The 23,648-nt window shown below is 40.3% G+C and overlaps 1 protein-coding gene across 2 annotated transcripts in view; it reads right to left on the minus strand.

Annotated features, from left to right (window-relative positions):
- LOC127374768 (ecto-NOX disulfide-thiol exchanger 2-like) overlaps positions 1-23,187 on the minus strand; it is a 166,421-nt gene extending 143,234 nt beyond the window's left edge. For both annotated transcript variants that reach the window (XM_051420344.1, XM_051420343.1), the window contains exon 1: positions 22,960-23,187. In XM_051420344.1, the coding sequence (XP_051276304.1) occupies positions 22,960-22,981 (22 nt within the window). In that variant the 5' untranslated portion in view covers positions 22,982-23,187. The remainder of the gene's footprint in view (positions 1-22,959) is intronic.
- Between the last annotated feature and the right edge of the window lie 461 nt (positions 23,188-23,648).

A 23,648-nucleotide genomic window follows, 5' to 3' on the forward strand; every position in this document is an offset into this window, starting at 1 on the left:
CCGCTGCAGCAGCAGCGCAAGGTAAAGTCAGCTCTGCAGAAGCCTCAGGCCTCGCCTGCATGTTTAGTCAGAGACTAGGCCAAAACTCAGCTCGGACGAAAAACATCACGGCAACAATTGCCAAGTTTATCTGCAAAGATCTGATTCCCTTACAAGACACACCAGGAATCTAGGAAACTTCACCTGCACTGTCCAGTATCCAGGTATTTATTACAGCCACACTGGTGGAACTTTTGGCTACAAAGTTACTGAATCGATTTCAAGTCACTGAATCGTTTCGGATCATATCGTTCGAATTGAACCAATATCGTCCTAGAATCGTATTGACAACCACGAATCGTGATACGAATCGAATCGTTGTTAAAACAAATTGTTACAACATCTCAAAACTCCCAAATCTTGCGAACCAATTATACCACTGTTGTATAAAATAAAAGGCGTATTCTGGTTTTACCTTCAAAAGCAATAAAATTTTGAAATGCATTGAAGACATTACTTATCTGAGAGCTACGCAATGGATTTGTATGTGGAGTCATTACAGGAAAATCAAGCCATCAACATCAATAATGTACTGTTACCCCGAGACATTTTTTAATGATGACTTGACTTGAAAGCTGCTTTTCCACAAACCCTTAGGTTTACACTAGTGCTGTCAGTTAAACAAGCTATTAACGGCGTTAACGCAAATCCATTTTGACGGCGTCAATTTTTTTACCACGCGGTTAACGTTTGTTTAACTTTGTAGTTTTTTTCACATGCTGTTGCAACAACTAGTAATGTTAGAAAAACTACAACAACAACAAACAAAACAACAGGCACGCCGCACACACTTGTTTAAGAGTAGTAGACGTTACGTTTTGAGTGGATGGCGAGCGCGAGACGCCGAAATGGAGGCCAATTATATTCTGAATGGAAAGTTTACTTTTAAAAAGTTGCCAAATGTTTCCATTGACAAGACCAAAGTGATCTGTGTGTTTTGTCGTTGTGAACTGAGCTATCATCGCAGCACGTCCAGTCTGAAATACCACTTGATGGCCAAACACACAGCTGATGCGAATTCTCCGCCCCCTCGTCAAAGCCAGGCGACAATGGATGATTTTTCAATAAAAACAACATTTGCACAAATCAAGCCGATCCACTTTTCCATTAAAATGAGAAAAAATAATGGGACCAAAAGAAATTTAGAATAGATAAAAATGTGCGATTCATTGCGATTAATTGTGAGTTAACTATTAACTATATTAAATATTTTAATTGTTTGACAGCACTAGTTTACACCTATGGCCAGTTATAGCTATATAGTGTAATAATAGATATTCACACCTGGGATTTGCCCAGAGCAATTACTTTCTCCTATTGCTGCCCTACGACCAACTCCAGTGGAGAAACACAGATAAAATAACCTTCCTTTAGGCTATCTTAGTAGTGACCACTGAGGTAGGAAAGAGATTCTTCCTGCACATACATTTTACCAATCCAGGCTACAACCACCCACTTATTATGCTCTGATACAATTGTAATTCACTTGTACTGTGCATAGACTGGCTTATACACCTAGAGTAAGACTTTTCTCTACCTCATATTGCTTAGTTTCAAAAGGTCTGCGCAATCTCCTGCCTTTCAGATGTGTAGAGGGCTAACAGACTGTCTCGGCATCTGACAGCTCACCTCCTCACAGGCTTTTGTCAGCTAGTTGCTCTGCAGGGGGATTTGAACAGCAAGGTCCCCGCAGGAGCAACTCTGCCCTGGGCACATCTCTCATCTCCACACTGGTCTGTTTACCTGCAGGCTACGTGCCCAGCTGGAGGAGTCAATAGCATCCAGGAAACAAACTTGTCACTTAACGACAAACATGTACTAATTGAATAGCTATATTAATTTGACTGAATGAACAGTGTGTAATAATTTATATCCAGGAAAACTGCTGCCATGCTAGTGTTTTACTTTGTTGGCTAAAATGGTCACATTTAATGCAAAATTATTAATGGAGATCTTTTACATGTGATAAGGCAATGCCCAATGATTGCATGGTTTCGGAAATATATTACCAAAATGACCTCAGAAATAATCTAAAATATTCCACATGATCCTAAAGTTTGGATCACAGGTGGCTTTAACCCATTCAAAACAAGCACTTTACTTGCCAGTACACCTGGTAAAAATGCATTTTCATAATCTGACCTCCGCAACTCGCAAAACCATTGTAACAATGAATTCATACTGAACTCCAGAGAAGATCCTCTGCAGTGGAAGGAAAAGACCCACTGTGTTCAGGAAGATATGGGAGCCTCCATAGATGCCTTACCTCGACTCAGATGTGATGATTGATACTCAACTGACGTTTCCTTCCAACCTGAATATATTTTACATTCTAATATGATTTCAAACAGCCTTTTTTAAATACTCAATTTTACTCTACAGGTGTTTGGTGGTGGAGGTTCATCTGTCTTATTGTTATTTTAAAGGAGTGTATATTATATATTTTTTTAGCATTAAAGTTTTCTGTTTCCCCCCTATTATGCTATTTGTATTTTGTTTTGATCAGTATTTTTTGGAAACAGTTAAATAAAGAACAATTGTGCTCAGCAAAAAGAACAACATTGTCAAATTTTAGTGTAAAACAATACAAATATTTTCAAACATTATTCCTTGATGCATTTTACTTAGTTTAATTATTTGTGGCTGAAACAAAACAATAATGAGAAGGTAATTATAGTACTGTATCAATGCTAATCCTATGGAGACTACTTTCGTCATCACTCTACAGCTTCTGGCCCACAGCGATACTTCCTGCATGCCATCACGTATAGTTCAAGATCATTATTCCTCTCTAGAGCCTTGTGATTGTCTACAAGGAGCGTCTGACTGATGCCACAGACCCAAATGCCCGATAACCATGGTGATGTCTCGCCCTTACCCACATCCTCATTAGGAAACTACAGGACAAGGAGTAAGTTGGGTAAACAAGCTGAATCCATTCCATTAATGGCTATGGGCTCCCCTGCCACACCACCATTAATTATCTGGTCTTACAGAGAGATTAGATGAGAGAAAACAACAAGTCATGTGCCAGCCTCTACTGCCTGAAGGTCTGCTGATTTTTTAATTAAATATCCGTTATTCTGTATCAATAACATGACCAAACTTCTTCAGTCATTGTTTTTTCCGGTATTACATTGCTATTGTTCTCAAAACTACCAGCTACCAATTTGAGTAAATAATAGCTGTTTTTAGGTTTCTAAACACAGTATTTTGACAAGTTAAGCCAAGACAAGTCATGAAACAGAAAATGAATTCCCCTTACAAAAACTGCAGATCTAGAGCCCGGAGGAAGGAGTGCCTGCTGTATTTCAAAAACTAACTTGACTAAACCATATGAACTGAGAGGTGTGACTTCTCTGGACACTGCTGTAAAAATATTAATCAACCAGAGCCAAAGAAATACTGTTAAAGACTAAAGGTTCACTTACAGTCTTGAAAAATTGCAAATCTAAGGTTATTCATAGTGTTTAATTATTAACAATTATTACCAACCGACAGAACAACATTGCCACTGTTGAAGCAATGCATGGCTAAAGGGGCAAGTGAATATTGCTGTGGAAAACAATGGGATGAACGTGTTGCTCTCAGTCTGCTGGAGGTCTAACTATGCAACTGTTTACAGTTTCGGCATAAATGTATGCAGCATTGATTTTTCAGGGCTGTGTTTCTTCTAGCTTGTTTTCATCAGGCAAAGCTTTGAAACTTAACGGTAGCCTGAACTTATTCAGCATCTCTGCATCAAAACAACTTAAAATGACAAAAAAAATGTGACAAAAAATACCACAAATGATATGAAATGGTATGTCGCTAGTAGTAGTTGGCAACATTTGAGAGACCCAGACAGTGTCTTTGTAACAAACCTGGTAGCTGTGTCTGCCAGCTGATATTTTGCCAGGAGAACAGGCCTATACGTACTTTTTCTCTGGTCTAAAAAATGAGGCCAATTTTAACTCTTGAAATTCAGAAATAGGCTACTTTTTCATCCATCTTTCAGTGCAAGCAGTGGTCAACAGCAATTGACCCCCACAAAGGTCACTGTAGCTCGGGTCAAAGTTTAGCATTTAGCTGTTTTTACAAAATAATGTGAATAAGCAGTAAAGGTCAGACTACTTTCTTCAGCCATTTCACCTACAATTGACCCCAATGAAGTATATTATGCTCTTTTTATATTGCATTGTTAGAGAAGCAGATGCACTTGGTTGTACTCGATACAATGTTTCTCTATGAACTGTCTGTGTCTGTGTGTGTGTGTGTGCGCGCGCGCACGTGCATTTTATGATATGACTGCGTAAAATCTATTTGCGTAAAACCAGTCTTGATAACTTTAATTTCTAAAATATGTAGCATAATTAATCCAAATCCTTATTACCACCAATTCAAATATTTATAAATGAAGAAGCTATTAACCATTCTGTCAACCCTGGCAACCAAAAGATGACGGCCAGTCTCCAATTTGGCAGCCATTTCTAAAACTATGTGGCTTTAGTAAATTAGTCACATTCATGTTCTATTAAGAAAGAAAAACAAAAATGAATGTGGTAACATAAACACTGTAAAATGGAAATATAAGACTGCAGCTATGATACAAAAAGGGACTGCAAAGAGAAATCTCGAGAAAATGTACACAAGTGTAAATGTAAAGGGTTATCACTGCCCTTAAGGCACATTGCCACCGCATGAAGTCCCAGTAGGCACTTTGTATTGATATGACAGTATGTCATCACATTGAGGCTGTGAAAAGATCTTCAAAGTCATCTCATCTCTCCTCAGGGCAGCAACGAAGGTAATATGCCTGCAACAGTGTATTACATCAATCACTGTCAGAAATTTTATGAAATAATTTCAGCAATAGGCAACAGTAAATATCCTTCATTATTGATACCTACAATCAATGTAAGCTGCATGCTATTTGTTAGAAGCCCTCTTTTACAGCCAAAGTGGGCAAATGACCTGGAAACACAACTAACATTTTTTTTATCAGTGATGTAATAAATCACTGTGGTCCTGCTGGTCTCTAAACACCGCTGCTCTGGAGGCAGTCCTCCTTATTATGTATGGGTTCAATAGTTTCCCCCCCTTCGGAGATCCGCTGCTTTCTGGTTTCATTTTTTTTCATGCAAAGTTTATATAAAGATCAGGTTTATACTGTTAATATTTTCCTGCTATAAAAAGGTTAGGTCTCTCATATGTTCAAAATAAAAAAGAAAGTGAGTGATGAGTCATTTAACAAGGAGTAGATAAACAGGGAAGAAAGGATTTTACATGTTTAGATATGCTGGCTTAAACATAACATGTAGTTTTACCTCATGAATCCCATCTTCTTACTTACTGACTTACTTCTTACAATCACCTGTTAAATCCTCATCATGAAAGCACACTACAAATTAATGAAAAAAGCACCTCAAATGTTCTGACATATCCACAATCTGCTTACAATAATACAAAAATCCATTTGACCCACACAACTAACGTAAAAGGGAACATTTTAGGAATTACAGTTCGCTTAGACTTATGCCTGTATAGTAAACATGGAAGTAAACACCAGCAGTCAGGTAGCTTAGCTAAGCACACAGACTAGAAACAGTGGGTAAACAACTTGCCTCTGTCTGACTTTTCATCTAACTCTCGACAAGAAAGCGTATTTACAAAAATGTTGACCATAGGACCAGCAAAGAAAACCAGCTTACACTGCCAGCTATTGGCCAGATTGCGATGTGGGAGATCACAGTCAGCATGTAAGTATACAGCATGGGTTAACAACACCAAGTACGTTGCATTCTTTACTCACCCTCCACCTCTTCTGTCCCTTCTCTTCCTCCTCACTGCATTTATAAGGCTAAACTATAGAGAGGCATGTATTCAGGGGCCCACTGCATTTAAAACAGAAAAACACAAGTATTTATTCCTACTGTAGGTTGTTGTGAAGTTGTCACAACCACAGCAGTATGCTTTCCAATACAGCAATTACAGTATGCACACAGGCATATGGCAAGCTGAAGGTCATCTGCAAGATGGGGTGTGTGTGTGTGTGTGTGTGTGTGTGTGTGTGTGTGTGTGTGTGTGTGTGTGTGTGTGTGTATATGACTGTGGTGAACAGTAAGCTAATTGAATGTAAGGGGCTGTATGAATACTGATATGCCATAGGGAGTAACAGATGTGAGGCTTCAATCCAAAGCTGTTATATTAAGTTGACAGTGAAAATGTCTGTGAGTTGGTGAGCAGGGCTCTCTCTTGTCCCACTGACAATTAGTATCTCTCTCTCTCTCTCTCTCTCTCTCTCTCTCTCTCTCTCTCTCTCTCTCTTTCAAACACACAGTAGTGGGCTAATGTTTCCACATTATCAATCACCACTTTGTGAAAACAGGACTATTTTTCTCAGAAAAACTAGCTTTGCAGAGCATGCACACCATTGTTTTCTCACATTCATACAGTAGAACTACACACATTCACATTGAATCTCATTGAATCAACCTATTGTGTGCTTTATTTTTATATTGGGGGGAGGGCTACTGTATTTATAACCATCTGTATAGTATGAGTATATATTTGCTGTACCTTATATATGTGGGAACCTTAAAGATACTCCCATGTAGCAGATGTTGTGCAGACATAAGAGAAGAGTTCCACTAATGAGTGCTTTGATGCGAATGCAAGGGACAGCCTTACATGATCAGGCTAAACTGAAACAATCTGTGGCTTTAAATATTTTGACAGAGCAAAATGTGTTGATGAGCTTCCAACTCATCAAATTATGTTTACACTATATATTAAGTTTAAATATCCAATTAAGGATATAAATCCTCTGCGCTGATTTTAAGAAAGAAGTGAATTACCGTTGGCAATAAATAGTCAGCACTGGGAAGCTGGATTTAACTCAGTGCTCAATGCTGTTATATAGTTATTAAAGCGAAATAAGTATGCAGAGATTAGTATGGATGAAGAGATTGTTTGACTCTGTTTATGGAGGCAAAATGCTTTTGCCTGGAGTGAAAATCCCTCTGGAGGGAGCGATTTGGTTGCCGTATCCCGCTGCATTTGCATCGGCTTCGATAGTCCATCCAATCAGACAATCCCGCGCTCACCTACGGTGACATCACCCCTTCCATATCTGCCAGGGGCAACAGCAGATATCATTCTCATTCCCATCAGTAACGAAACTCCTCTACTCACATTGTGTTTTGTCTTTAATAAATCAGCCCGGCAACACCCACATATTCCTGTGGCCCTCAAAAAGGGAATTTATCATTCAGCTGTTGACCAAATCTGGCACGCCCCAAGCGGTGCTGGCAACAGTCGGGGAGGTTACACACATACTGTTGATTTATTGGCATGATATACTGGACAAAGCAAAATAAAATATGTTCCACGGGACATAAGCCATTTATCTTAGAACTGTCACAAACCAATCTTCACAGCAAGGACAAGCAGAAATTGAAAAAGGGAAAACACTGTAGCAAGTTGACCAAGTAAGCAAAGCAGTGCTCTCAAGGCCTCACTACATTCAAGCACACAAATATATTCACCTAATACATCTGAAATTTCACCTTTTCATTGAATCTAGCTTCAGATATTAATAATAAAAGATGTTCTTGAAGGAAAGGCTAAGACTGAGGCGCCAAAGACCCGATGTCTTCAACAACAACCACAATCCCACTGTTTATCTAATACTTTATTTAGATGTTTGTCAGTTTGATTAAGCCAAGTGGATGGCAGGATTTCTGGGTTTGGATGGCTGTTCTGCTGGGAGGTGAGCCACAGTGTGCTGCTCTGGAGTTCTTTTCCAGTCCTGATTGCAGACCCAACACTCTCCAGCCAACTCGTCGTGAGAAAAGGAACAGATTTCACCCAGCATATGGAATCTCAATGGGGGCCCGATAAGCAGACCGCTGGTATTGCCCTCTGTACCTGCAGAAAACAATTAATCCTCATTCCTTCCCGCCTTGGTGGATCTTGTTTGGACTGGTGTCAGCGGCACAGTGAGACGAGGGATAAGGGAGAAAATCTGAAAGGATGCAGCTGGAGTCTTTGGCTACTTCTGACATCTAGGCATTGTCCTCTCCTGTGACCCAGGAGATGCAGTACCACTATTTCTCTGGCAGCAAGAAAAGCCTGCTCACTCTGCCATAATAAAGAGCACAAGACAGAGATGGAGTGAGAAAGGGGTCATCTCATACTGTGCCAAGCCATATGCTCTGACCTTTCCATTCAGTTCAAATGGCCTCCGCTTTTATGAAGTACAAAAACTCTGTAGATGACATTCCTCTGGAGGTCTTTCATCTTCCCAGCTTAGTCCTTGTCAATGGCCAGAGCTTGTTGCTGCAGTACAACAGGAAGAGGGGCAGTAACTTGTGTGATTCTCATTGGAAATGTAATCCAAACAAATGAGTCACTTAATGCAGTTTCAAATGCACTTTGATTTAAGAGGATTTGGTAATGGCCATCAGAAATTACTTAGCCTGGTCTTCATTTTAGACAATAAGTCAAAGCTTTAATTGCCTTCAAAAGCATGTATCATTGCAGCCAATGCTGCAGGGGCTTTGGGGCTGAGTGGTATCACAGTGACTCATTGCTCACCAGTGGTTTTTGCTCAGTAAAAGTGCTACAAAAGGTAAGGAATGAACACAGATGCTCCCCTGGTGCTCTCTGCTGTGCCAGTTCCTACCTACCTGCAAACTACCTCTGACAAACAGTCCATGAAATATTACCCATAAAGGCCAGTGCCACTACAAACCCGGAGCTCTCACCTGATTTGTGAAACCAATTAGCTTCCTCTCTGTAATGGGTTTGTTCTGTGTCATGATGTCAGTCAGCTGCTGCTGGTACCTGTCAACAAAGATTCAGCTTTCACAGAGAACAACATGCATTAGGATTGCTTGATTAGACGAACATATCAGCTATTTTTTTGAGAGTTTTTTGTCATTTTATTTAGCTAATTTAATGGTTTGCCTCCGAAGAATGAGAGACACTCAGAGACAGACGTCCAGCGGTGCAGTACACACACTGAGCCACTAAACAAGTGAGAGGAAAACCAGCTGTAGAGCCAGTGTATTTTTACATCTGACTGCGGTGAATTCAGGGTTTATTTTGACTAGTTTGATGACAGGGGATACAGCTACAAAGTGACTCTAACTCTGGGGGGAGACACAGGAGAGGGACAGGCCAGGATAGGAGAGGCATGAAGCGGGTAGAGGAGTGGGGAAGTCGGAGGCATCAATGAGGCAATGACAGCACATAGAGCTAAAATATTTTCACATCTAACACCAGAGTTGGTGATTGTTGGCATACTGTAGGGACTAATAAAGATGGTTTGATTTCATTTTATTTCCATTCTTGACATTTGGTGAGTTTATTTTGTTTATTAAAGTTCTTAAAGGTTGTTGTCTCCCAGCTCAAAGACATCTATAGATCATGAGGTCTGATATGAAAAACAGAAAAGACTGAAGCTATTGGAGAGGAATTAGATGCACAACATACAACTGTGTACCTGTTTTTAGCCATACTCCTCATCAAATTCTGACCAGACATTCACAGTGCACAGAGGATGAACCAGAGGATGTTTTCAGTTATTCTGCAAAATATCTCAACATCTACTAGATGGTTTACATCTCTGTGCCTAAGTACAGCCTCATAGAGCCGCTAACATGGCTGTAGACTCTTATTTAAATGTGGAGGCTGCCATCTTCTCAACTTTGGACTGTTCTTGTTAATTATACTAATTTTTCAAGATGAAAATGGTAATTTATTCATATTAAATTGCAACACACAGCACCAACATTAAGAGGTCATTAAACACATTCATACCTTCCAGCATTCAAGGCCCAAACACTGAGGTGCAGAAATGTATGCAGTGTGTTTGGCATGTGTACAGAAAATGGTGAGATGAGCGTTTGCTGACAGCACTGTGGGAGTGCAAACTGAAGGTACACAACAGTTGGCATCAGTTGACATCTGGGAGAGAGACAGGCTGCTGACAGGGAGATTATCTCCACCGGAGCTGGAGCACAGTGGGAGCTGTCCATTGCAGCTGTGTGATGCTCCTTAGGGAGCAAGGACTCCAAGGTCTGCCTGGAGAGACTTTCACATATACATTGAAAGTTAAGGAGCAAACTGTTTTCTTGTATTCCACTCACTTAGCAACACTGTCACGCTAAAAGACATAGAGAGATGGAGAGCACATCCATCAAAGGACTGGTGAAATGAGATGCAGGAATGCAGCAATGATGACTCAGATCCCACAGGCATCTGTCACCTGCAGGAGGCCATGGTCAGGCCAGGTTGGTGTAAAATGCTCAATGTGCTGAGATAAAAAGGAGAAAAAGACTGAGTGTGGGTGGGAGGGGAGGTGAGACAAAAGGAGGAAAAGGACAGAATCCTACTGTGTGTCATTGTTTGTTAGCTTTCCTCCTGCCTCTGGAAATTTTTATTTTTGGCTCTATTTTCACATTTCATCTAATTAAAACCTGGGCTACTATAAGGAACAGTGTGCTGTATTTTTATCATAGTTCATCTTATTAATAACAGCACTAAATGGGTAACTTGACTTCAGGTCTTTGATGTTGCCGTTTTCTTCATCTTACCTCCTGCTGAGCTGTTGGAGGTCTTGCCAAAAGGCAGAGTGCACTGAGGAAGATATTGACAGTTTCTCCACATACAGCATAATAGTAATTTTATTTTATCACACAGTTTTTATTTCCTTAGGCTCAGAAGATAATCAGAGGGGGCATCTGAACTGTTTGAGACCTGCAGCCCGCAGCCTAAAGAGGGATTCAGATTGGGCTGACCCAGGTGGAGGTCTCCTCAGCTCACAGACGAGGCCAAATCAATGAGGGATGCAGTGAAACGCAGACAGCAAACCCCACCGGGAAGGTGTTTGGATGCAGAGCCACAGGCGGCAGAGGAGAGATGTGAATGTAGATGAGAATTCACATGGCGAGAAGGCTGCAAGGACTCACATAAGCATGAGAGGTGAATAAATGAGCCCTGACAGGAACCATAGGAGCTGATGTCTTTTGCTGGATTTTTGTTGCTTCCATCTTCATGTTCTAATTTTCTCTGGTAGATGTTTTGAAATGGTATTGCATAACAGCATCACATAGAAAGACTTTCTTGGAGTTACAGGGAAGTAAATGTTTGACCATACAATTTTTGTAGTTCTGACAACAGAGAGATTCTGAAATGAGATGCCAGAAAATAATTGTCAGCATATTACCCCAAAATGAAAAGATTTCTCCATCTGCCTATATAATGTATGTATATTAAAGACTTCAGACAAATAGCCTGCAAAATATGTACAAGCTAGGTGTGACACAGTTTCTCGCTGCGTCATCCCTAGCGCCCACCCCCATAGATGCCAGAGCTTCCTCAAAGGACACTGACTGGTTCACTGCCACTGCAGTTTGGCTGCAAATGCATAGATTCTGCTGCCCTGCAAGGTTAGGGGGAGATGTACTAAAACTTGTTAATAAACTTTTTCTTATTCTTTTACCTCACTTAAGTTTTAGGGAAGCAGTACCTTATCACATCGCATTTTCAAATGTAAAAACCGTGATTGTGGGAGAAACAAACTAAATAAAGTATGACATTATACACTTAAATATTCATGCAAGTGTAACTTAATGTTACTAAGATTTTTATGTGCAGAGTTTCGTTTTTTACAGTGGAGGCCCCCTGCTTCACCTGAAATAAAGAGCGCCACCACCAATGACAGAAAAGAATTTATACATTTATATGAAATTTGGCTTCAGATCAAACATGCAGTGGCACTACATCTCCACCCTTCCACATATTTTATGAGTAAGGCAACAGTTTAAACTGTCATCTAGAAACTACACTGATATCTGGATGAGATGTCTCAGGACTATAGGTCTGATTCAGCTCAGTAGGTGATCGTTTTATCGATTACACTGTATGTTCTGGTCACAGTGGTTAATCAAACGTTTTTGCGTTGCAAAAAGTAGAGACAAGCAACCCAATCAGTCACAATCAAGTGCTGATGTGTGAAAAAAAAAACAACTCAACACTGCGGGTCAGACACCAGGCCAAAGTAGTTGTAATCACCAATTGAACATGTTGCAACAAACGATATGGATGCTGTAACATGATTGGTTGTCACCGCTTACCACCTCTGCTAACCAGTTTCAGGAAACCCTGTATGAGTATTACAGTCTTGAGGGTAATAATCTGCAACATGTGCACCAAATGTCACTTACAAATTATGAGTTTTTCATGTGTAATATTGATGAAACACAATCAAAGAGAAAGAGTGTTGATAAACTAAGATACAAGTGAGAAGTGAGTAAATACTACAGGTGCAAATATGCAAAAGACTGCCACAAAAGCAAACAACTGAAAAACAACCACTAATTTGGTGAGGATTTACCAAGAGAGCAGCCAAATTAAGTGGTGTAAGAAATAATAGAAAGCAAAAATAATCATACGGCCAAGAGACATTTTAGACTGAAAGAGAATTTCTGAGTGCCTGATGTAGTGCATTTTCACTGGTCAGAAACAGACAGAGCAAAACATTAACACCTCAAATGAAAGCTGTTTTGCCTTCCTCTTGAAATGTTATGGCAGTGTATCACCTTCTTGTAAATGGTGACCACAGTTCATTCCACGAGAAGACTTCAAAAAAGCACCTGAACAAATTTTGGTCAGTGAGATGTGCTGATCGCACAAAAATCCACAAAGTTATCCAAACAGCAGGAGTCTGACGCTGGTCAAGCTCAGGGCAGTAAACACTCAGGTACAGGGCTCCTTTTGAGTTCACACAATGAATCCTTCATTGCTGCTCTATGTGACATATTAGATAGAGCTTCTTCTGTGAAGGGGTCTGCACAGTGGGGGTCTGTCAAGAGGTAGGATGTTTACAGCAAACAGGGCAAAAATTCCAATATATGACTCCCAGAGAAGCCCTCTCGGGTAAATGGAAAATTACCAAGCTGCCACGAGGTTCCTCCATATTTCAGTAATTTTAGCTTCTAATCTGGAGCAGCTCTTGATTCCACAAACAACCCGTCCATGGTTTTTTAGTTCCAGGAGGGAAATAAAAATCCACTCTCATTCAGTGAAGCGTATAGGGATGTTCTTCACTCAATTCCAGACTGCCCCTAAGGACAAGAATCAACCAACACCGTCAACAAGTCCGTATTCTCTCCTTCGCCATTATGGTTCGTTTTTCAGTGTTCAAGCTTTTTCTGTGTCATGCAGGTGTTCATGTCCCTGTTCATCCTCAAGCTGCCATAAACACCCCTCAAGGCATCCTATGTCTATTATGTTGGAGACATGGCTGCTTTTCAGACAAGTAATCTCAGTGGAAGCTGTTTTTTTCCTTTGCCGAACCACTGAACCACAACCTCAGTGTTTGACCATTGTCTCTATGGGAAAAATGTTCAACATATCAATGTCTTCAGGAAAGGGCGTGTTATATAAACATAGTCAAATCTATCAAATAGAATGAGAGCTAATATATTTTTAATAATTGGATTTTAAAAAATCAGAAAATTCAATTAGGAGCCATCTAGCTTTTAGCATCTTTTATTCTTGTACGATGTAACACATTTATGTTTTTTTATGCATTACGCATCCCAAGTATGAAGCAACACGTGCTGTTAAGATTTGGGGTGGTGGGTGCTCCCCTGGAAGCCCCTGCGATCCTCCTATGTCCCAGTCCCTCCAGGGGGTTTGGTATAATTCATTCATTCAGAAGGCAACTTGTTCCAGTGAGAATAGAACTGCACTGATTGAAGGGGAAATGTGAGATGTCCAGTGGCACGTCTGCATCTTCACAATTAGAAACGACGAAGTTACAGTTTGGTGACACATGGCTCAATGTTTTACAAAGGAAACTACAATGACTGGTCATATTTGCAGTAAAGTTGCGGTGATTGGACAAAACTGCAGGGCTACATGTATCTTCAGAGCATCATAATTCCAGCCTCAGAGTGTAAAACAATGTAGTGGATGAGGCCTCGTTAAGTTTTTAAGTTTGTGTAGATTTATACATTCATAGAAACGGTCTGTCAGATGAACAAGTGACAACCTATGAGACAATATTAGCTTAACACAGATATAGGTGTTGGTGTCAAGATATATTTTGCAATTACAGTACAGTACAGAAATGCAAAAATAAGTTTGAGGTGTATTCGATATAGTGTTTGGGTTAGGCATTACACGTTGTGTCCACCAAAGAGCACTGACAGGACACCTGTCAAAAATATGTTGTTTATGTTATACGTAAAGTTTTTAATATAATCAATCATTGTCGGTATAAACCTCAAAAATCCAGTATCAACCACTATTAACACTCAACAACAGCGTGAAGTAAATTTGACTAATTTGAATTTACAGTTTAAAGTAGCTGCTAGTGCCCATATATTCCCACATATACAGTGGACTCCATCCACTGCAGCAGCAGCAGCAGCAGCAGCGGTCGCAGGCACATTCTGATGTAGTGTGCTTCATCCTTACAGTAATCCATCATAGCCTGTGTTGTGCTATTTCCAATTGTTTATCCTGGCATTGCTGTAGAGAGAAAAATGCCAGAATCACAGCAAAATCTCAGCATCACTTTGTTTCTTGAAAGAGGCCACTGTGCAGTGAAGGCGATAGTCACAGTAATGCTGACTACAGTCTTGCTGCTCCACTGCAACCACAACAGTGTTCCCGCACATGCTCTAGTTTGAAAGGGAAACTGGGGAAGAAGGGATGTCCAGGCCCGACGTTAAGTCTGGATGTAGCTGTCTTTTGCTGTCTTCATTCACGCAGGATCTATGAGTCCATCTCTGTCCTTCCTACCACACAGAGGCTTATACTGACAGGCTGAGGTGAATCCTCATATTGACGCAGCTGAGTGAGGGATTCTATCTCAAGATGATATGTGAGAACAGAAATTACAAAAAAAGTCTGTTGAGGTGTAATCACAGAGTGGCTCCCTGGTGAACGGCCTAATCCAGCGTCTTCCATCTATTCCTATCCATTCTTTTCATTTTTCTATTCTCACCTATCCCCTACCTTACGATTTCCTTTCTCTTGTTCTTGTCCTAAATTAGCCTTTTCTATTCTGTCTTCTCTCACAGTTTTCAGTCTGACCCCTTCAAACTCAGGAAGGGATTGTTTGCATACTCAACATTTCTGGATGGGCAATCCGTCCACATATTGATTTACCACACAAACTCTGTAACTGAACTGATACCAGCTTCACTAAAATTGACTTATCTGTTGAATTAGATAAGTCACCGCATAATACTGATTGTTCAGCTTTGTGAACCTCCAAAAAGATCACAAAGCTGAACAATCAGACCATCCCAGATTGAGTTCCTGGCAAACACAGACACCTGAACATTAGTGGCAGACTAAAACAACAGCCATTACCTAATAAAAGCAAGCCACAGGGAGAAACTGGATGAGTTGTGAAGCAATGAGACAATTTGAAGTTATTGCCCAAACTCTGGTGTAGCTCATGCACCTGCTGCTGCAGAGTCCTTAGATCCACTTTCAACATTCCTTGCATGGTACTTTATCTCTGAAGTGATTAGGAACAAACAGCTCCATCAATCAGGTGGTGGAGGCCCAGAGAGTGCCAGAGCTGATCCAAAAACATCTCTAGGCTGCCAAGTTGCTCCTGATTCTGCTGACACTCACAGTGTTCAACCATGCGATCCTTCACACTGCTCTTCAAATGAACTGATTCTGGTACTGGTGAAAAAAATCCCACTCATCTGCTGAATGTCTCAGATGGAAGACAAGGCCAGCCAAGAACAATCTCACGGACACAAACAGATATTCGAATAGAGGCATTGCAGAGAAATACTACTGCCACAACATTCATTCACTGAGAAATTAAGACTTGCAGCTTGATAATGAGGTCTCACAAACCCAATGTGTGAATAATGGCAGCGTTGTACTACAAGGCTTTTACATGCTAATGCAAGCGTCGCAACTATGGAGTGAAAGGTGTCAATACGTGTCACGTCATAAATCACAGATGGCATGCATGTTACAAATTTGGTGAAACAGGCCCCAGACTGAATTGCACTTTTGTTTCACTTCATTATTCAGACTGATATCGTGTTCACGTCTGAACATTTTTGGTTTGATAAGAGGGTGTTTTTTTTGTTTGGTTTGGCCTCAACCAACCAGGAGTGAGCGACTTCACTCCGACATCATATTGCATTGACACAGAATAGTAGTTAGTAGGAGAGGATAACATTTTTTCATGCCAGTCAAAGAAATAAGCTGATAAGTTGACTTTACAGCCAAAATTTGGCTGCGTCAATCTAGCCTTTTTTCTGACTGTGGTATACAACGTCTCCATTTGAAATCATTTGAATAGCTGTAAAATCAAAGATGTGAAAAGTGATTCAGAGGTATGAAACTCGGCTTGGTGGAGTGTTGAAAATGCAAGAAAATTTTACTAAAGTGTAACCATCAAAAACTTGAAATTCCTCTTTCAAGCTTTCAAATTTCAACAAGTTTTTCTATACTGGCTTTGTTGTTATGAATTAAGAAAAGCTGAATAGTTCCTGATGATGAAATAAACGGAGCAGAATGCTTTTTCCAGTGTCTGAGGGTGTAGTTTTTCAGCATCAAATGACTATTTAGTTTATAACACCTCTCAGACACAGTGTGTAACAATTAAAAACGATTCACAAAGGTTACATTTATCAGTATTTATTACAGGACTGCTGTTGCTTCCATTACAATGTACTGCAGTGTCCAGTATAAAATAACATTACGATCCATCCAACTGTGTAGCGGTTTCTCTCATTATATAAAATATAATGAACTGGGATAGCAACAACTGTTATTATATTGTATATCCCCACAGAGTTATTCATCTGAATATTTCACTTTTCATTATTGCTTTCATTAGTTTGCTTTCATTATTTACCCCCACTTATTCACTTGTTTGATGAATAACTTACCAGTCTATAAAAGAGGATGCATCAAGTTCCTAGGGAGCTGAAGAATTCCAAGTTTGTCCAAATAAAAAATGTTCCACCATTTACTGCTGCTCTAAAGGACTGTCAAATCACACTTCACAACAGCAATTGCTGCAGCATAATATATTTCCTCTATTTACTTTAGTGTCTCCATACTTGTATCTTATTTCCACTGGGAGAGCTTGACAATTGGTGAAGTATAAAGGCATGATCCTTTTTTATCATATTCTTAAAACAGCTTCAGATGACAAAAAAAGGCTTCTACCTGCTCAACTAGTTAGATGCAAAGTAGAAAAGCTCCATTCATTCATTCTGATTGGCTAAATATTAAGCCATTGTAATGGTAAGCAGTTACCTTGCCTTCACAGAACTCAGAAATGTGGCCAAAGTCAGCATGTTGGGCCAGAAATCTTGTCCACAGCAAACCTTTCTGCACTTATCTGCAATCAGCAGATGTGTGTGCTTCCTTGTTCTCCTTCTGTGTTGATTTTTTATGAAGCTGATTGCAGCCTTTCAAGGCTGTCTGCTACCCTATTATTTTTATTCAAAAGATTGCAAGAATACAGGTTTTAAAAACAATGACTAGGGAACGGTTGCCAACTTGCCTCCATCAATAATTTAGCATTTAAGTTAATTTCCAATAAATCCGATCTAATTAGCCCCAATATCTATTGCAATCTACCACAGAGGGTAAAACAAAGCCAAGAAACTACATGATGTACAGTGCTTGTTCAAAACTTTGCCTCTCCCACCGCCCACAATCAGTCAGAAAAGAGCAACCCATCAACAAAGTTGCCAGCAGTGTGAATGCACAATGGCAGCGCTCAATAGCGGCTGTCTACTGCAGTGGTAGTAATTGTGGGAAAAGCACCAATATACACCAAATTCTGATGTAAAAGCATCTCTCTATCTGTAACAGGAACATTTTTTACACCTCCCTACAAGTTTAAAAAAAAAAAAAGAGAGGGAAAAAACAATTTTCCAAACAATTGCTTTGTGGGTGTAACAACAGTACATCAGATGCATGTGAGGTACTCAAATACAAGAGGGGGCAGAGTGAAAATTACAAACTCATTTAGAGACAAACAAGCCACTGACATGGTTTACTGCCTCGACCAAAATAAAAATGTTATCTTTCACCTGTTTCTTGCAGGAAGGGGCGTTTAAATGAGGACTCTAATGAGCTCTGGGGGCAAATGTCAGAGGAATAAGGTTTCTATCATTGCCTTTCTGAAACGAAGACTTAACAAGATAAGAAGAGCTGTTTAGGGATTCACTTAAGCTCCTTGTCAGATTCCCTGCTCAAAAGAGATGACTTTCATAAATTAGATGCAAAAGAGTTCAAACTGCATTTATAAAGGCTACCTTCACATGTATAAAATGCATTATGAAAATTTATCCTCAAGAACCAAATTCGATGATGGCTCTGCTGTCTTCATAAGTCTTTTTAGTTCTGAGATATTCCTCAGATTCGGCTTTAAATAATTACTCTCTGCCTTGAGGGGAAACCCCACTAAGAGTTGAGGTGAGAGTTACTTTGTGCAGACACAATGAAAGAAAGTTAAAATGGAGTTACATTCTACCACAGTGAAAGTAATAGAAATGAACAGAATCCCACTGGACGTGCATTGTGGAGGTCAGTGTATTGGGGCTCAAACTAATATCAAACGTGCACTTTTGGTGTTAAAGCCCAGTAAGGTGAAGCTAATGTTAACATCATACTCTGACTATGTTATGCTGTCAGTCAAAGTGAGTATGTATCTACATTACTCCTGGTGACACTGTTCACTCCATTGTTTAGTTGCTTATTAATGCTCTCCAGACAACAAACAAACCAACCTCCTGGGCTTTAAGAGGCACTATAAGCAGTTTAAAAAATTACTAATGCTTTCTCTTGGAACACATCTTTACACCAGCTCAGGTCGGTTCATATCACATATGTTTTGGTTCAATAGGTTGTTGGTAGAGCAGGATTTCAACAGCCTTTTCATTTATTTGGGAAAAAAACTGTTTGCTTTCACAAAATTCTAGCTAATAACATCAGTAACACTTCACACTTAACTTCACACATACTTCATTTTAATTAAAAGAATAGGTTTTCTAATTAGTGAAAACAATAAAATGCTGCTTTGTTATTTTTATATAAAAATAGCCACATTACTAATCATGTGCTGAAATCCCACATCTTCTATGACTGCAGAGGGCTGCATATCTGTCGCTGAGCAATATTTGAATTTGCCGATTGGATGAATACATTGGCTATTGGCGATTGGCTCAGTCCATCGAACGATTTTTGTCATTTTATTTTGCCTCTGAGAAATGAGAGCTGCTCAGTGACAGAACGAGTGAGAGGAAAAGCAGCTGTAGAGCCATTGTATTTTCACATCTAACTGTGGTGAATTCAAGGTTTATTTCCACTAGTTTGACGACAGGGGATACAGTAACAAGGTGATTCACAAAGGCTCCAAACAAGACTCCGGGGGAGATGGGGACATAGCAGGGACAGCCCGGGACAGGGGAGGGACAGGCAGAGAAGAAGGTAGAGGAGCGAGGGGGCTGGGGCATCGGAGCGGCAGCGCGTAGAAACAGAATATTTTCACCTCTAACTCTGTTAGAAGATTATACACCAGAATTGGTGATTGTTGGAACAGTGTAAAGACTAATAAAGATGGTTCAGTGAGGTCGGGGGGGCGCCGGTGCACAAATATATCGGCAATCCCGAATTGATGGACTGACGGTGGCAGGTTGTAAAGTTTTAATGTATCACCCACCCCTGATACATACATACACGCCCCAACCCGTGACTAGCAAACCAAACAGTTCTGATTTCTTACTTGAACGGTTCAGTCTTTAATGCCTATACCTGAAAATATTTCTAACTTAATGTTCAACAGCAATTCATTCCACAGATATCTAATGTGAACATGTTGACCAAAGTCATTCCTTACTCTAATTATTCACTCTGCCCCATCTACTAATACATGATGCACATAATTCTCTGCAGACACTAATGTCAGTTTGTCATGTGAAGCACTTTGGGGCTGCATGTTTGTATGAAAGGTGTTGTATAAATAAAGTTAAGTCGAGTTGAAGAAACCCAGTGGAGAGTCATTCAGATCAAAGCACACAATTTGTCAGCATAATTTATTTATCTTCACCCTTTGGCTCTTGATAACAGCATTGGCACAGCTCTTCAAAGACTGGACCACAGTAAGACATGAAGAGCGACTCATCGCTGAAGAAACCAAGCTCAGGAGTTAAACAGCTAGGAGGCGCCATGTCTTCCTGGGCCTTCCTGGCGCTGCTGAATGATCCATAACCAGGTTACTAGAGCTGAGCATCACAGCCTTTCAGCAGCGTACCCTCCTGAATCCTCCATTCCCAAACAGTGATAGCGCCGGCGGTACTCACAGAACCGGAGCTTCCTTTATCTCTGACTCATATTTTCACATTTCATTATACTGCCTCTTTTCCCCATAGCCATTGTTACAAGACGCACACTTACTGCCGAATTGTTAGCAAAACTGAGCTTACGTTTCCTCATTTAAAAGGGAGATTTTTTTCCAAAGCTGACAAATCTCTTCACACTCACACAATATCTCACTCTTCATTCAATTGTGCTTTAATTTAGCTATACCAGCACCATTATCCTGGGGCCACAGCGAACTCAAAACAGAGTCGATATCCAGTACTCGCTCACTCTTTCAATCTCTATCTCTCTCTATCTATCTCTCCGTATTTCCGTCAACCCCCTTTGACAGCCCCCTCCCATCCTGAAGGCAATCCAACAATGCCCCGCTCATTGATCAGAGAGAGGATCGGTGCAGTGTGGAGGTAAATGGCTGTCACAGGGAATGATGGACCTTAACTCAACCATGGTTGCTCCTGAGGCCACTAAGCCTCCACTTATAGTGATGGATGCAAGGATGTCGCCCATCACATTCTTGGGAGTGGGGAAGACTTTGTTCCATCGCTAGAGGAGTCAGGAAACATTACCATAAAACATCAGTTTTAGAAATCACTTCATCTGCTTTTTCGGAGGTTGAACTAATGGCACCAATGACGTTCGGCACAACATTGCTTTAATACGTTCGGCGTTTAGTTTATTTATTTATTTCAACATAAGCAATTGAACACGTAACTATGGTTTGTTCACTATGTTCTGACACTTTATAGACTACAGGTACTCCACCAAAATCAATGCAGCAGAGGTCGGGATATCCTTACTTTTAGTCCCCAGTATGATACTGGATCATACACAATGCAACCAGTAGCATATGTTCATTAAACACTCCCTGCTTGGTAAACGACAGTGTCTTTCAAACTCCACGCCCCCAGTTTGTAAAATAGTCTTTCTGATGAAGCCTAAGCCCAAGGTGAGCTATCCCTGATGACGTAATGAGGGTTATTTTATCAGATTTGACAAATATACCCCAGAGCCACAGAGGACACTGTCCAAATATTTCCACAGGTTGAGTAGTATTCCCAGAAAATGGACCTAAACTTAGCGGTGAATTTAAGCGAGAATATAACCAGCAGATTAATCGCTAATTAAAATAATTGTTAATTGCAGCTGTAGTTTAATTTGACACTGTTCACTCTGACACTAGTATCTTCAGTGGGTTCAAGAGTTCAGTTCAATACCTGTCTGCTAAATACAGTATCAAGTCCACAAACAACAGGTCCGAGTAAGACCATAAACTGTGTCTACAGAGCTACTCCTTCACAAAATGTTTGCTTACATATTCTCAAAACTTGGCTTGTTAGTAACTGAGGGAAATAATCATCAAATTATGAGCACTTATCCATCATCACACAAGCGGTGAGAGACCTGGAGTCAGTTTTTAAATAAATCACAGCACTATAAACCGGAGGCAGCTAAAGCGGCGAACAAAGAGAGTTTAAATAAAATTGTAAGCGTCTTAGTGGGAAGTTCTTGGATTGTGTGATTCCCCAATTGTTAAGAGACTGTGGTAAACCGTTTTATTTTACTAGAGTTAAAGGATCACGAGGAAATTAGGAAAATAAATGCAGGAAAAATACAGAGTCAGCAGCACTCCACTTAAGACCCTAGATGACTTTAATCTAGCAGGCAATATAAAGCTGAGCCCAGTGGTTTCCAAAGGGAGCTCTGGGGGCTTGATCATTAACTGGGGTTAATGAATAAAAGCATACAGATGCTTGTTTTTAAGGTTTTTAAATACCCATTACCACCTAGTTACAGATGACCATACTGTCTGGGAATACACTGAAATGTCTCTAATGTGGGTTAGAGGGGGGAAAAAAGGAGAAGATTTAGGATCCACCAGCCATGCACGCCTATCTGATCTGTGGCTGGAGAGTCTGATAAAGTTAACTTTGTTTATCTCTATCCAAGCCAAATCAAATGATTTTTCAACACTTACATCACACTTCCCCTGAGTTCCCCCATCGCTCACAGGATGAGAGGAGGGATGGAGGACATTATAAAGTCAAATGAGCAAGATGAAATTCATTACAAACGGAGGTAAACTAATCCTGTAATAAAGTTTTGGAGGAATATAAACTTTTACATATCATGGAGCAAGTTTAGGGATAGCCCAAGAATGGGATAAGGCCACTGTTAACTTAAACTTTTCTACATTACATGGTATATTATTACAGAAACAGTATGGTATTAGTTAAAAGGGATAATTCAAAAGATTGAGACTGTCCATCCTCATATCCTCACAGCAATGAATATAGATAATAGAATAGTTATGATATTTCTACATCTTTATAACGTTAGCTAATCAAATACCTCGTTACCTAAATAAACTGTTGGGTAACCCCAGGAACACCATGGTATCAATAGGGTAAAAATACCGGGAAAACGCGACTCAGTTTAGTCACCATTTACCGGATAATGTCACACTTTAAATACATTTCCCACGAATGTCACTCCTGCTTTCGGTGTGTAACGAGTGACGGCGAGAGGTTAGTTAGAGCAGCCTACCGGTGTACTGCAGGAGAAACATTGTCCTCTGGCGCTGACTCGGAGATGAGACAGTCCCGCCGCAGGTAGAGTCTCTCGGTGTGATATTAATCCGTGAAGCGGCGGTGGTTGTCGGCCGTCAGGCTGCGGTAGAGGAGGCAGTGCTCCGGTACTGTAACTGTACGTCTGCCAGGCAACGGTTGTCACCTGCCTCACAGCACGCGCTATGCGACTGACAAGCTAACGCCGTTAAAGAGAACTTCCGGTTTCGACTTTCAAAATAACTGCCACTGTAACGTGGATGTTATCTGTCTTTTCGGATTGCAACATGCTTAACTGTTTTTTGAGGGTCAAAAAACAGAATGAATCCGTTGTTTACTACAGTAAGCATCATTTCGTTGGAGAGTGTCGCTATGTACGCCTGGCCTGAATATTTACTTACTTTTCGTTATTTAACCCATTCAACAGACTTTGTGCTTTTAATTTGAAGGCAGGAGCACCTTGTTATCCCGCGTTACAATTTCTGCAATATGGCAATATTTGCATGGGTGCAGCGTACCATGGAGTGAGGTGACTTGCAGGGAGCAGTTCTTCACAGTAGATAGGCTTTTATGAATACCATAAACAAATTTTAGAGAGAGCGTGAATGAACATCGGACAATCAGATGTCAAAACAGAATGAAAGAAGAGAGAGAGTCTTAAATATGTAA

Source organism: Dicentrarchus labrax, unplaced genomic scaffold, assembly GCF_905237075.1.
Source record: "Dicentrarchus labrax unplaced genomic scaffold, dlabrax2021, whole genome shotgun sequence".
Lineage (NCBI taxonomy): Eukaryota > Metazoa > Chordata > Actinopteri > Moronidae > Dicentrarchus > Dicentrarchus labrax.